Consider the following 16,079-nt stretch of genomic DNA (forward strand, 5'->3'; position numbering starts at 1 on the left):
ATTTTGGGTATTCCGTTAAAGGAATCTGGCGGTCGTGTATTCTGTCCAATGCCTACGTGGCGGGAGGCCATGGCACGACCCTCAGTGACATCAGGGGAGAGCTTATAGTTGGATTAGCATCAACAGGCTCCACCTACTGGTGAATAAACCCCCCTGTTTTAGACTCACCCCTCTCTGAGGGGGTGGAGTCAGCTGACGTAATCCAATGCCTAAGCCAATACCTTTTCACTTGCTGTAATCAATAAAGTTGTGGCCTTTTCTTGCCCATTAACCTCATATCACGTGTCCTTGTGTTTTCATTCCACTACGCGGGGATCGGGTCCTCGAACCACAATACTGCATTCTGGTGCAGTTTTCATAAGCAAGCATTTTGGCAGGACTATGTATTTAGAAACACAATTAAGGGAGGGCAGGAAAAACAATCCCAGCTTGTGTTTCAGATTACTTGCAATTATTCCTTGTACTTATTCCTTTATTTTTTGCTAACTCAATGCTTCTACCTACTGCAAGGGAAATATTCTAAACATGAAATGGGCCTAAGCATTATGTATACCAAGGACACAGATCCTGTTACTGTAAACTGTGTTTGGATAACATTGCTATTGTTATTATGAGGTGCTTTTTTTAAGAAGCAGGGGAAATGCTCTTAAAATAGACTCCCTTTCGGCAATCCCATCTTCAATACAGCCTTACAGAGATTGTTGTCCCTGCATAAGTGAAATCACAAATGGTGCCCCTGTATATTCTTCTCTAAAAATAAAACATATTTCTCTGGATGAGATATTATAACAACTATTGGGCAAAATCCAAGAGTGTCCGTCCTTCAGCAGGTGTCCTCTTTTGCAACAATAGCCTTATTATAATTATTCACTTTGTGCCAGCAAATAAGTGATTAGAATTGGAAATGCCAGTTGCTGCAGAAGCATAATATCACAAACTACAACGTTATTCCAAACACATTAATTTGAAGTTGAGGAAAGGTATTCTTTAAATTTGAAGTATTTTTAAAAACCTGGCAAGCTGTCTTTTAGCACATAAAAAAGTTCAAGCTTCCCATCCAGCCATTAATCTACTTACCTTGTGCCTTTCACAGGATTATTGTTGCATGGTTCCCAGTGACCAGATCCGACTTTGCTTGCTTCTACATAATATCCAATCAACTCTTTTGCATCTTTGGATTCTGTCCAAGTGACAACTACTGAGGTGTCTGTATTTCTGACAGGTACAAGATGGCTAGGAGGACTAGGAATATCTAGAGACAAAGTATAAAAGTACCAGAACAAGTTAATGGTCACCATTGCTGACATTAATACACCAGATACCGACGTTTCTGTTACTTGTGCTAAATGTAATGCTGAAATCTATTAAGTGGCTAATAATTAGAGGAAAATGTGAGCAGATCACATCTTTTGTGTACAGGTACCTTGATTCTTATGTTTATCTTAATTGTGTGATAGCAGCTTTGCATGGGTGTGTGCATGGGAATGAATGCCCTCCACCTTGACTGCGTTAGGAGAGATACTGCGGTGAAACAGCATTGATCATAAGGCATGGGTTGAACTTAAGGCAATGTGAAAAAATGGAAACACATATAAAAGCCAACACACTCCCATTCAAGGGAGAAAAAGAAACAAGTTCATAAAAATACTAAGGCATCTAAAGTTGATCCACAGTGGCCTGCACTATACACTTACCAAGTTTGTCACGAACCACAGTGGCTTCAGTGGCTTCTGAGGGCTCACCAATTCCAGCTGAATTACAGCAACGGACACGGAACTGGTAGGACTTCCCTTCAGCTAAGTCAAAAAGTGCAAAGCGAGGGGACTTTACAGGTATCTCAGTGTTCACTCTCTGCCAGTTTTCGGTTCCTGCAACACACTGAAATGGGAAGTTCAGAATTGGACAAAATCAGTATCTTACAAGAAACTTTGCAGCTGTCCAGCAGAAAGTAGCAAATTATTCACATTCTTACAGGGATTCATTGTGCTTCATCATTAAGTTGGAACACACTTTTCGTGGTGGGAGACTTGCAGCTTAGGGTGTTTCTAATGGAAAGCAGATTTGCCAGCTGCAGCAGAAATGATCAGATCCTACGTGGATAATATTCTCATACCCAACTTTGTCTTAGAGACTAACTATAACCTATTTTGAGGTAATAAAGCATGTGTATTTGGTGGATAATTATGATTACATTTGGCTGAACATGAGCAGTGAAATTACACCGCAGTAATTTTGTTTGGGCGGGGGGGGGAGATGTAAAATGAAAACAAAAAAAACTCCACTGGCTTCCATCCTAAGAAACAAATCTTCTGTGAGCAGATCAAGGAAAGCTCAACAATCTTCAGAAGTGGGTTTGGGGGACAGTAGGAGACAGTGGGAAAGTCCACTTCTGCAAGCTTCCTTCTGGGCACAGTTTTCAGGATCCAACTCATTAAGCATTAGAAAATATATCTATTATATATATTTAAAAGCAAGTGAGGCGTAATTGTTAGAGTGTTGGACTAGGACCTAGGAGACCAGGTTTTGAATCTCCACTCAGCCATGAAGCTCACAGAGTGATCTTGGGCCAGTCACCATCTCTTAGCTTAACCTACCTCACAGGGTTGTTGAGGATGAAACGGGGAGGAGGAGAACTACGCAAACCACCTTAAAATCATTGGAAGATAAAAGGTGGTATATAAATGTAATAAATAAATAAATAAATACTTGGAGATAATCCTGGTATGACTTATGAGTTAGGCTCCCCATCTTTAGGAGAGGAGGTTTGGGGTGGGAATCACCATCAGCCCCAGAGGTCCTTATTAACTTGGAGACACCAGTGCAAGAGGAGCCCATTATGCCAGTGCTATTTCATTCTGTGGAGCTGGAGTTGCCATCCTCTGACAGCAAGAACTCCAGTGCAGAAGCCTTAGTGGAGCTATGGCCTCTCCAAAACTGTGTTGAAGCCAATGACTCTTAAAGCAGGCTAGGTCCCCTTAAATAAGGCTGCCGTACATCCAGATTTTCCCAGACATTACTGGGATTTCAAAGGTGGAATTGATGTCCGCGGGGGGGGGGGGGGGGTTTCTGAAAGGCGGCGCTTTGTCCTGGATATTAGGCAAGTAAATAAAAAAATGTAAATGTAAAAAAAACCCTCAACGTTTGGTGTCTTGGTTTTTACTTTTTGAAATGTGGCAACCCTACCTTAAAAGTAGCTCTTCCCACTGAAGGCAGAGCTAGAGTCCCACAGTTCCTATTTAAGGCTTACCGGTAGTCTAAGGCTGAATTGTGTTGGGACAACTTTTGAGCTGTGTTCCTAAGAAGCCACTAGCCTGAGCTCCACAGAGAGCAAAACCTAGACCCAGCCCTGCTGCGCCTTGCTGAGCTGTTGTCTTCAATGTGTCCCCACTGGAGCCAGAATCCTCATATCCAAGGCCATTGCTTGGAACAGAACATACCCATTCCCAACTATGCTACTAATCAGTTTGTGTGAGCACAGACGGCTGCTCTTATTTTTAGACAGGATTCTAGTTAAGACTGAATCTATTTCTATACTGCATTAAGAAAAGGAGTTCATGACAAAAGGACTTGACCTACTTGTGAGCTTCCCACAGGGATTTGGTTGGCTAACAGAATGTTAAACTAGACGAGCCTTTGGCCTGAACCAGCAGGTCTCTTCTCATGTTCTTATGAGGAGAAGAAATGGCAAACCCTTCTCAAAAATATGTTTCTGCTACCTATTCAATATTTTCCTTTCAGTTTGATTCTCTCCCGCCCCCCCTCTGCCCCCAATCTTAACACTGTTTGGAAATTTTTGTCTTTGATGTGGAGTGGAAAAAATCAAAAAAAGAAAAAGGTACCAGCCTGCTGTTCTTCGTCTGAGGATAAAATGTGGCTTGTGGGGAAATGAATGAGAAAACTATGCTCTGGCACTGTGGTTTTACCTTTTCAACGAAGTACATGACACCCTCATGGCCCCGCTCAAAAGGAGGTTTCCAACCGAGCACAATATAGTTCTTTGTGGCTTCTGTAACATGAAGGTCTAAAGGTGGTCCAGGAACAATGCCCTCTGTATAAAAGTGTGATGAAAGAAAGGCCTTTATATATTTAATGCCATAAATTGAAACTACCACAGAGGAGCAGAGCAGGCAGTCTGCAAAACTATTGATGCAGCTCGTTTCTGTGAGATCAAGCAATTTGAGGCCAGAGATTTAGACACTTTATTTCTCTCAAGAATATAGATTTAAAAGAAATTTTCAACCCAACACAATTTCCACAGATGTGCTTTGTTCATATAGGTGGGCCCAATTTGTTGCCAAATTCAATATTCCTCATTATTTTAAATTTCAGGGGAATTATCAGCTGCCTCACAAAACTAGTTTGTAGGAAAGTTTTCTTGAGGGAAGTCGTGGCAAAAAAAAAGAAAAAAGATTGCAACCAGTTTAAAATCTGCAATCCATACATGCACTAAAAGCTAAATAGAATTCAGATCATCCTCCTTTCAGAGGAACTTTTGCTCACCTGTAGGTTCCTCCTCAGTGACAATAATCTGTCCAGTCCAGGGGGCAGAGGGGTGACCTGAAACAAAGTCAGAGCTTAGGCAGACGTGGGTATATGTGGGAAAGCACTGCATCTTACTAACGCAATTGCTTTTTAAACAAGGGTTCCTAACTATGACAGCACCATTTCATTAAGTAAGAGAATGTATTAACTACTGAACTAAGTCGAAGCTTTGTAGCTGTAGATCTGGAAACAAACTAATTCAATATACGTTTGAACCAGGCTTAAATATATTCCTATAGAATGAAGAATTGATTCTCTCTACCGCAACATGATTGAAAAGAGAGCTTTAGAAGCCACACAACTATATATAGAAGGTATTCCATGGTATCTTGAAACGCATGAGAACTGAAAGAGAATACTTGAACACCATCCCAGCCATGGCCAGCCAAAAATGTTGAAGTGGGTGCATTTTAGATTAGAGCTCTGGTGTGGGATGAACCCTTGGCAGCATAAAGAATTATTCAGATAATGAAGGCAAGTCTATCTGAAGCAAGAACATTTAAAAGACTGGATAAAAACATTATGAATGTTAGAACATAGGGCTGCCATTCAAAATGTGGTCTCTGTTGTGGTAAAATTATCTACCACAGCTTGTTTCTGGAGAGCGTGTTCCAGGGCTGGTCCTGATGCCGAGTATATCAGATAGATAAGTGGGGGTGCAAAAGAAATATTGGGAGAAATATGGAAGAGTTTGGTTTTGGCAAATCCTAATTTGCATGATGCAGAGTTTGCTTTACTCTTGCTCCCTCTAGTGGAAGGACTCTTTGGTCACAACCTCCACAAATTCAAAATTTTCAACCTCTCGATGGGATGAGTATTAGGAAGACTCTTACTTCTAAGTCTGGCCCTATCGGCAGGATCCAGGGCTGCTACAGGCTCTGAAATCCGGGATGGAATGCTCACGCCAGCATTATTCACAGCTCGGACTCGGAATATGTAGGAGCGCCCTTCTATTAAACCTGTGACTGGGAAGCGAGCAAATTTCACTGGTGTCTCATTGCACTGGGACCAGTGGGTAGTGCCAACTTCACATCTGAAAAGCAAAAACAAAACTGCTTTTAATGTCAAAGAGAAATTACAAAGCTATTCCAGAATCTCCCCAAATACTTGCTCGTGTAATGCTGGCTTGAATATATATATATTCCATACAGCAAATAGATGGAGGAAAAAGATATGGAAAGGGGCTATGGTTAGATATGGAGTAATTCATTTGCACTGTTTACTAACATGTCTCAGCAACATTTGCTAACCCACATTCTTGACCATATTAACTTGCCTCCATTAGAAAAAGGAGACATAAAATAGCAAATTAATAATGCAGAAGGTGCACTGGTATTTTCCAAAAGCAAGAGATCTTTATGGTCCCAGAGATCAGAAGTAATTTCATTCTGGCACAAATACTGACTTATCAATGAAGTATCCCAAGATGGGACTTCCTCCATCAACTGCGGGTTGTTTCCAGGAGATGATGACATAATCCTTGTTAGCATCCAAACACTTCACATCCAGAGGAGAACCAGGGGCTCCTGGTATGTCGGCATCAGCATCTATATAGATGAAGGCATGCATTTTAAAAATAACAACTGAAAGCTATTGTTCAAAGGCACAATGTGTCTCTGCTTGTAACAGAACTGGAAGTTTTAGAGCACAGTTCCAAATCTTCACTTTAGGTCTGTGATGGAGGTTAGGCTGATTTAGACGATGGGGATTCACCTAACAAGTCTTGTCAGTGAAATCCCTGTGCAACATCCTCGACTTGCACAATAGGGATTTCCCCCCTTTCCTCTTCTCATAGCCCCAAAATTAACTGGGCAGGTGAGAGAACCCCCAGAACAACATGCAAGGAAAGGGGATATAATTCCATCTTGCAAGCTGAAATGCTTGTGCTTATGAAATGTTTGACATAGTGTGACACTGAATTTCTCCCATAATGACTCAGTGACAGACTTGACATTTGGACCTGGTTCCATGGTTCTAGTCTGGTACTCTAACTGCTATACCTCACTGGCTTTCACATGTTCCTTTAAATTATTTTAAATTGTTTTTAGAACTTCATTCTCATTTGCAGCATAATACACAGTGGAGGACTTTGGGCTCTTAAATTTCTGCTGCACCCTATGTGATGCTAAAATTCAGTGCCTTCCCACCTCTCTCTCTCCATTCTACAGCCTTGTTGTGGAGCCCCCTGCAGCACAGCTGAACTGGCTGCAGTACCTTAAAACCACCTCTGCTGTGTGTCCTTTTAAAGGTAAAGGGACCCCTGACCGTTAGGTCCAGTCGTGGCCGACTTTGGGGTTGCGGCGCTCATCTCACTCTATAGGCCGAGGGAGCCGGCGTACAGCTTCCGGGTCATGTGGCCAGCATGACTAAGCCGCTTCTGGCGAACCAGAGCAGGGCACGGAAACACCGTTTACCTTCCCACCGAAGTGGTACCTATTTATCTACTTGCACTTTGACGTGCTTTTGAACTGCTAGGTTGGCAGGAGCAGGGACTGAGCAACAGGAGCTCACCCGTTGCAGGGATTTGAACCACCGAGCTTCTGATCAGCAAGTCCTAGGCTCTGTGGTTTAATGCACAGTGCCACCCGTGTCCCTGTCTCCTTTTACAAACTTGTAAAAGAGGAGAATTCCACTACCTTTTCAAGAATTATGTATGAAGAGAATTCAGTTATTTCAATACACTCGCCCCCGCAACTACACTTGACATTCCTCTGTTTCCAGTAAAAATGGATTTGTAAACAACCCTACATCCTACAATTACCTGGGAGCAAGTCCCACTGGAAGCCTATAGGGCTTAATTCTAAGAAGATGTACATAGCACTGGACTCCAAATCAATTTTGATTGATGGGGAAACTCAAAAGTGCCCACTGGAAGTCCAGGGTGCTCTAGGATCACTTTGCTTATTAATGTGAAAGGAAAACACTTTAAATATCTAGCAGAGTCCTTACATGAAATGAATAGCTGCTTGCCAGCATAAATATTTTAGCTGATTCAGCAGCTCCACTTTTCTTTTTTATGAACTCCCCAATGACCACAGCCCCTGGAGATTTCATATAATTTCTGACCAAGTACAGTTTGCTCATCTTCTGTAAGAGGGCCGTTAGCCACATTTCCCTAGGTTCTGCTGAACAGGGCAAACTGGCGCCATTCTGGGCTTGGCCATAGAGCCAAGAATGTGAAGAGCCTCCAGGGTCCACATTGCTCTCTTCAGCTGCCTTCAGCAGCTGAGACTGATATAGAGTCACTGCATGAACCAGTGAAATGTGATCACACAAACACTTGTTCATGAGGCATTCATTCAAGCACTCGTTAAAGGGACACTCCCTGCAGGAGAAACTGTATTCATTGTGCAAAAGTTTAACACAAACCAAATCAAATGAAGTAAAACAAATTAAAAGCCAGTACGCAGTGAATGTTCACTCAGAAGTAAGCCCCACTTCTTAAATCCTTTAAACAGGCCTTGATCCCAAGTCCGTGTGCATAGGAATACGGCCACAATTTAAAATGTTGATTTAAAACAAATTCTGCAGTTTGCCTGTGTAATAAATAATTCCACATAGACTCTGGTGTACTCGATCCCATCATGGGTACTGCCTGTCAAACAACACAGCCATATGTTTGTCTCAGCATGACAATAATGCAGTGGTGCAAGGGGAAATCTGTGGGAGGAAGATGTGCTATCCTTTCCCCTCTTACTACTTTGCCCTAAACTGTTCACTGTTTTACCATTTTAAGCCAGTACAGCCATCCCTCATTACAGGGATAGAGTGGCGGGAGGGCTGTACCCCTTAAATGCACATGAGATTTTCCATGATGAAGCCCAAGACTCTGGGCCAATCTAGAAGATTTTTATTGATATTTCTATTTTTAGTAAAAAGTAGCCGCAGCCTCAAAGGTACCTGTATGTTTTCATCCGCCAAGCAAACAAAACATTTGGGAGGAAAACAATAAATCAATAAAAATGAAACAGGGGAAGGTTTAACATCCCCCACTCCTCTCTGTTTCAGTACTCTTTCTCTGCTCAAAATTGGAGGGCTCCCCCAAGCAGTTTTAACTGAAAGCAATGGGAGTTCCAATCATGGATCTCCTGTGGCTCATGCAGTTTGGCCCTAGAACTGTAACGCTGAAGTGTCTTCCACTAAACTCTCACACTAGCCCCCCTGTGCTCTCATCTAAAACTACTGCTGCAGTTCAGGGATCAAGCAGACACTGCAAGGATCTTAAAAGAACAATTCCATGCCCCCTTTTCTTTTTCCTGGCAAATATCTGTTCCCTTTACCCGCCCAATTACAATTTCTATTTTTTTCCCTTTTTGGCAAGGCAAACTGAATAGGAAGTTAAATTTTGCTTTAAATTCTGCCAGCTGAGTCAAGAGCTGAATTGAATTTCTAGAATGCTTGTCCTTTGCACCTTTATTTATAAACAAAGGAAAGTGAACTCATGTACCAAATACCAGCTTTTGACCTCTGTGCTGCAACTTCCCTCCATTCCATTGCTCAAATACCTTTTTATTTTAAAACCCGAGATGTTTTCGCCCCACAAAAATAAAACAAAGTTCTGTTCCAAGAGCTAATGAGAGAGCAAGCTCATGTGGTGAGCAATATAAGTCTTCTGAGACAGCACTGAGGAGCTTCTAACACCGTCTGTTTTATTTAACTTTTTACATGGACTCCTTTCCACATTATTCTGATTTATGCCGAGGATTCTTAATTACATGAAGGTATTCTGTATATGCATGTCATTAAATGCTCTCTATCACTACTACTACCACCAGCACCACAAACACAATTTGGTATCACTAAAACTTACCTCGAACAAAAACATAAGCACTGTACTGATCATAATAGTCCCCCATCACCACACGGAGGGTGTAAAGGCCTTCATCCTCTTTGTTGGCATGAGTCAGGGTCAACGTAGCTCTTTCTCCACTCCAATGCGTCTGGACCCATTTGGATGGAGAAATTAGGACTCCTACAAGTTGAAAAAGATGCAACAACAGAATCTATTGGGTTGTAGCGCTCATCACACTTCAGGCCGAGGGAGCTGGCGTTTCCCCACAGACAGCTTTCTGGGTCATGTGGACAGCATGACTAAATTGCTTCTGGCACAATGGAACACTGTGATGGAAGCCAGAGCGCACAGAAATACCATTTACCTTCCCACCACAGTGGTACCTATTTATCTACTTGCACAGGTGTGCTTTTGAACTGCTAGGTTGGCAGAGGCTGGGACAGAGTAACGGGAGCTCACTCTGTCATGCGGATTCGAACTGCCGACTTTCTGATCGCCAAGCCCAAGAGGCTCAGTGGTTTAGACCACAGTGCCACCTGTATCCCCAAACTGATGGTAGTGTTGTGGAGTCAGAGTCGGCGGCACCATCTGTGATGTAATGAGTACTCCAAGTGTAGGATTCCACTATATCTCTTTTTTAGTTCCTTTCATGGGATGCTTCCCATCCTTTCCCTACAAAGCAGGGCCACAGAAACCTCCTGTGCAAGCATAGCCTAAGTGAAATAACAAACAAGTTTCATCTTGCCATGCATACTTACCATTCCTATACCACTGGATTTCCGGCTGGAACCGTTTAATATCGGGGTGAATGATAACTGAGCAGCCCAGACTCATTGTTTCACCTTCTCTTCCAAAGGAAACCTCAAATGTATCTATAAAGTGGATCTCAAACTTGGAGGCATAGCCATGTGGAGTAACACCAACTGTGAGAATAAAAAGAAATGTGCTTATTCTCCAGGATTATAGCACAAAGCATAAAGTGCAGCCTCTAATGAACACTGCCAGAACAACCATAGCTGAACTTTGTGAATACTTCTTTGATTCCATTGAACAAGCACTACTGAACTGCCCAAAGACAGCATCAAAACAAGGTAGAACTACATCAAAGTGGCAACCTACAACACAACTATGTCCTCTTTTGGGAAAAGAGAGCAGCAGATCTCCAAATGGTTTGAGGCCAGCATTAAGGACATGAAACCTGTTGCTTCTGTAACGCGTGAGGCTCTTGTGAACTACAAGCATGCGCCCTGCTGCACTGAGAAAGACAAGGAACGATGCCCACCGGATTGCCAGACAATGTGCCAATGACTACTGGCTGAAGCTGTGTCAGAGCATTCAACTCAAAACTCGCAACATGTACAAAGGCATGAAGACAGCCTTTGGACCAACAATCAGGAAAACTGTGCTGCTGAAAACCTTGTCTGGAGAGATCGTCACAGATTGCAGCAATCAGATGAAGCAATGGGCAACATACTATCAATAACACAACAATTGACAGCAGCAAGACTCTGCCTGTCTTGGAAGAGCTGGGTGTCCTTCCCTTCCTTGACAAGCTGAAGAATGCCATCAACTCTCAGACATGTGGTAAAGCCACAAAAGAATTCAAATACTTAAAAAACCTCTATTTCTTACAGTACGTAGCAATGATTAGTTAACAACTTACAGCTCAAGGGTAGGGTGACAGTTCCTGCATGGAAACAACTCTCATCAAACTCTCCCTTGTATCCTAGGAAAGAGAAGTGCAAAAATTCTAGCTACTAGAGAGATTTGTAAAAAGATGCAATGCAAATCCAAATAATTCATTTTTGGCAAACCTACTCTTCACCACCAAGGAAGCATAGGCTGAAAGCTCTCCTTTTACATTCATGGCAGAAGCACGATACTGTGCGGTGTCTTCAAAATCACATCTGAAAAGAATGGAAGGATTAGCAATAATGTCGCTGTCAACAGAAGAGTTACATTTTTATATTTATTGTGTGTTTTTTTTAATGAGCAATATCCTCCAGCATTGCTAGTCAAAATGTTGCTCAGTGTTGAGAAAGGTGTCCTCTATCTAAAAGGAATGATCCTTGAACTAGAATATGTTAATGCAGCAGAAAAAGGTTACTACTAGTTCTCATGACTTCAGAGTAATTGTCTAATTCAATTCTGAAGGATAAATAATGAGTAGGCTTTATGAGAGTTTTTAAAAAGCAGATGTGGAACAGAAATATATAACTGGATAGAAATGTTACTAATCCTGAATTAGCTTATGTGCCTTTTCTAGTTACCTGCTTAATGCTCACCAGCAAACAATATGGATGTTCACATTCACTTTATATCTCCCATTTCCCCCCTTCTAACATTTCAACCACATTCTTACCCCTAGATGCATGCAAGCAAGCACTCTTCTCATTCACCCATGCTGGCTTTGCAAGTATCAATTCTATCCCTACCACTAGAAGAGTATTTCACTTTATTGACTGAATTCAACTTTTGTGCATCCCAAATATATAAAATTTCTATTTAGTAGAGGGTCAGGCATCAGCCAAAATGTTTCAGAACTGTGGGAGGGTAGCAGGAATGTAACAGGAATACAGCAAAGTATGGTAGTTAAGAGAGCTGGTAAAAGGGGAGAGTGCTGGAACGTTATTGAAGGGTTTCAACAGAAAGAGAAATGAGAAAAGCAGCTGTTAAAGGGTTTTGTATTTTAGTTATTTCAGCCTTACCTCGGGTTCTTAATACTTGCTCTCAGGAAGAAATTTCTCCACTAAAGCAGTTTCTTGTGGACCTGTTTTTTCTTCATGGAACAATTTGGTCCAGTTTATGGGGCAGAGAATTTGAAGAAATGGGACAGTGTGTGCTGCATCGCACCAGAAAAAACATTTCCATGGGGTCTTATGCCCTAGTCACTCAAACCCCACTCTTAATCCTGAACAATGTTTTAATTGTATTAGGAACTGAAATCTCATGAGCTTTATTTGGGGGGAGGCCTGCATCTTATCAGATTCTCCAGGGACATTAGATGAGAAAGTAAGAAATTCATAGAAGGTGCGCTGCTACTATTCCTTACAGCAGACACACTTAATGTGAAGTGAAGTTTGGAGATGAGAGTGGATCTTTAAGTCAGACTAGTGTTTTTCTCCCAAGAGGAGGGCATGGAAAAGAGCAAAGGTAAAAATCACAGCAGCAGCAGCAGCAGCTTGGATCCCAACTTGTCATCTATGTGTGCAGGGAGAATACTTCCACATGTGAATGGAAGGAGGGCGTTATCAACCAATTCGCATCACCCAGATGCGGCCCCTGTGTCAAATTGCACACCGTTTTGAAAGGGGCTCCTGACACTCATGAGTAGTTTCTTGTTATTTTGAAGGTGTGGGAGCCTGCAGAGCAAAAGAGGGAAGCAAGGCTCCTGGGCACAGGTGGGATGCTGCAGGTGGTACTTCGGAGCCAAGTGAGAGCTTGCAGAGATGCTCAAATAATAATGGTGAAGGGGCTGTACTGGTGAATTTCTTTCTGTATCCACAAGCTTAGCTTTAAAATAAGCACAATAAATGGGCACATACTTGATGAACTCTTACAACAGAGCCATAACTTTTTCTGGGATGTAGACTCTTCAGAGTTTAAAAAAAGTTATGTGGATAATTAATTTCAACATTAAGTCATGTGCACAGGACCAAGGTGACAGAATAAACTTGCCAGGGATAAAATACGTATTGGGAGAAGCTCTGCGGCTTCAATGATAAAAGTACTAAAGTGACCCTCACCATGTAAATAAAGCCATGTCTGGCAGAAGGACAATCTTGGTCTGAAAGGCATATTTAGCCTCACTGTTAGTGTCTATTAAAGTCCTTAAAGTACTAAGTTCTAGTTAGTCAGGCTAATTATTACTTTCTAATGCCACATTCAGAGTAGGATTAGGATCCACCATCCTAAGAGATAAGATAAGAAAGAACCAGCAATTTCAAATAATTGCTAATAATTATGCTACAGAAATCGTTGGATATTTTAATCTTCTTCAAAAGAAGGGGAATTTGAATGTTAAATGCTGAAACATTTATCCAGCAAAGCTCATAACCTGTAAATGTGGTTCAGGCTGTAAAACAATACCAACAAGGGAGATCATTTATCCTTGGGAACTCAGGAATTCATGAATTACCATGGGTCAATCAGAATCTGGTACAGATTCAGGATGTACCAACATTGTGCTGTACTAACATTTTGATATGCCAGTACAGGTTTACTCTAGAGAAGGAGAAAGAAATAGAGAAGGATGTGCAAGGGAGAGACGTTATGTTAGATTCCATGTCCAAATTCCAGATTGCTTACACTAAGAATAGATGGTTAAAATATTCTGGACAATTCCTTTAGCTCCAAACTGTAGCAATTTGATCTTAAGGTGTCTCCAACAATTTATGCAAGAAATCATTATTTGGGCATATGATCAGGCACAACACTGACCCTTCAGTTGGGAGGACAGCACTGGCACAAGGATTCCCTTTGCTCATAACTGCCACAAACTTTAATTTTTTTTTAAGGAAAATCTGATTATTTGGCAGGCATTGTGGGATAATGTAACCCAGCTGCTTTCACCTCCTCAGTTCTGTGAAGAAAAGGGGGATGACTCAGAAGTCAACTACTTTACCACACAATTTATTTAAAACAGGAAGAAATAAGTCATTAAAAATCCAAATCACACTTTACGTCAACCAAATGAAATAAAATAGGAGTAGCTTACATTCATTTATTCTTACTAATAAAATCTGGCTCATAAAAAAAACAACTCATTCAGTTGTGTGAGGCAAATCTAATCATTAGGGCTGTATCCAATAAAGCTGTCAAATTCACATAGGTAGTTCCACAACAGAAAGCCTCTGTTTCCTCACCATGTGTGCTCCCCAAATCTGTTTTGGATTTCCCCTCAAACCTCCACAGCAGATTTGGGGACGATACAGGGGGAAAGGAGAAAAAGTTCTGTTGCACAAGTGGAAGTCCTTGTTGGATACAAGTCCAAGTTCCCATCATCAAATTAAGTTATAGATTCTTTTATCTGTTTTTAATCTTCCAACAGTTGCCTTCATCAGGTGTGCATGGATGTTAATGCTAGGAGAAAGGGAGAAAACCCTTTCTCTATCTAAGGATAATTTTATGAATACCTATCATGTCACCTCTTGCTCGCATTTCCTCTAAATTAAAAACGTCCCAAATGCTGCAACATTTCCTCATAGGGGAATCACTCCATATCCTTCATCACTTTTGTTGCCTTTTTCTGAACCCTTTTCAACTCTACAATGTCCTTTTGGAGATGAGGTGACCAAAACTGTATACAATATTCCAAGAAACAAATGTGCAACCTGCACATAGGTTGCAGTCCTCTCTATGGACTAGCATTCCAATATTTCTTTGTCTCTTCTTCCTAGCCTTCACCAACTTTTCTTACAAGGATGTCAACAAATTCCCTGATAACTTGAATGGAATGATCAGGTAACTTGTCAGTGTTTGTCCGGCTTGCAAAATGTTATGCCACATATCAGTCTGTTGGCTTGGAAATCTCTCCCTCCTAATTTAGGTTTAGCACACAATATGAAACAGCATCTCAAAAATGAAGAATGATGGTGTGCCAGTATTTTTATGCCTAAACCATGCCGCCTTCTGTAAAAACTACATAGCATGTTCAAAACCTGAAGTAGTCTGCATCTAGGTGAACAGTTTTAGGATCATAACATGCAGATGACCAAATAAGGGCAAATCCACACCATACATTTAATATACATTCAAAGCACACGATCCTGGAAACTATAGTTTGTTAAGGGTGTAGTTCTTTGAGGGTGAAGCTACAGTTCCCAGAAATCTTTGGGGGAAATCATGTTGTAGCATTGAATGTGCTACAAATGAATGGTGTGGATCTATCTAATGAGGAGGAGCTAAGCCTACCCAGATGCTTCAAAAGTTTAGGTAATGTTAACCTGTTTTATTATTTTAACTTTCGTACATTTTAAAGTATGGGTGTGATTTTTAAAAATTTGTATTGTTTTATCTTTTGTAAACCACTTTGATATTTTTTACTGTCAAGCGGTGTACACGTTTTATGAAATATAAATAATGTTCACACAGAGATCTGCAGCAGACAATATGGTACAAGTGGGATCACTGTATGAATAACACTATGCTGAAGAAACCCCAAAAAATATTGTCAGGCTATTCTGTGTTTCACTCTCCCAGTCTCATTGAAGGTACTTGTTGCTTGGTTCAAATGTAACACCAAATCATAATTTTGCACTATTAGAATAAGCCTGGAAAGAGCCTTAGGCTTCTGCACTTCTTTACCAAGTTGTTTTAAATTACTTCTTGTGTTTATATTCTTTTTTCGACAAACCATAATTCGCCATTACGTTGAGCCTGTACCATGAAACCAAATTGCAAACCAGAATTGCAAACCCTGGGCTCATCCACACTTCCACTTGGCCTAAAAAGCAAGGGTCCAAGCAGTTTTCTGTTTGCCCTGCCATTTTCCAGGGAAACCCACGCGTTAGCACCGAATCGGAGCAGATGTCAATCCATGGAAGATGCAATTGACGTTTGCTCCGATTCAGCAGGAAAGATTGGCATTTCTGGGGGGAAGTAGTGGGACAAACAGAAGTCTGGATGAACTCCTTGGCTTTCAATCACCCCTGGTTTGCAATTCTGATTTGCCAGGCAAGCATAAAACATAATTTTCCAGTTCATACGCAATGACGAGCTATGGTTCTCTAAAAACCAGGAACTA

The 16,079-nt window shown here is 41.3% G+C and overlaps 1 protein-coding gene across 2 annotated transcripts in view; it reads right to left on the bottom strand.

Annotated features, from left to right (window-relative positions):
• MYOM1 (myomesin 1) overlaps positions 1-16,079 on the bottom strand; it is a 67,170-nt gene that overhangs the window by 30,469 nt on the left and 20,622 nt on the right. For both annotated transcript variants that reach the window (XM_083450009.1, XM_083450008.1), the window contains exons 7-16: positions 11,153-11,241; positions 10,998-11,060; positions 10,093-10,257; positions 9,353-9,514; positions 5,948-6,089; positions 5,376-5,575; positions 4,501-4,557; positions 3,924-4,048; positions 1,695-1,878; positions 1,078-1,252 (exon numbers count right to left, since the gene is read on the bottom strand). In XM_083450009.1, coding sequence (XP_083306135.1) covers positions 1,078-1,252; positions 1,695-1,878; positions 3,924-4,048; positions 4,501-4,557; positions 5,376-5,575; positions 5,948-6,089; positions 9,353-9,514; positions 10,093-10,257; positions 10,998-11,060; positions 11,153-11,241 — 1,362 coding nt within the window. The remainder of the gene's footprint in view (positions 1-1,077; positions 1,253-1,694; positions 1,879-3,923; positions 4,049-4,500; positions 4,558-5,375; positions 5,576-5,947; positions 6,090-9,352; positions 9,515-10,092; positions 10,258-10,997; positions 11,061-11,152; positions 11,242-16,079) is intronic.

Source organism: Podarcis tiliguerta (genome assembly GCF_965153285.1).
Source record: "Podarcis tiliguerta genome assembly, chromosome: 7".
In the NCBI taxonomy this organism is placed as follows: domain Eukaryota; kingdom Metazoa; phylum Chordata; class Lepidosauria; order Squamata; family Lacertidae; genus Podarcis; species Podarcis tiliguerta.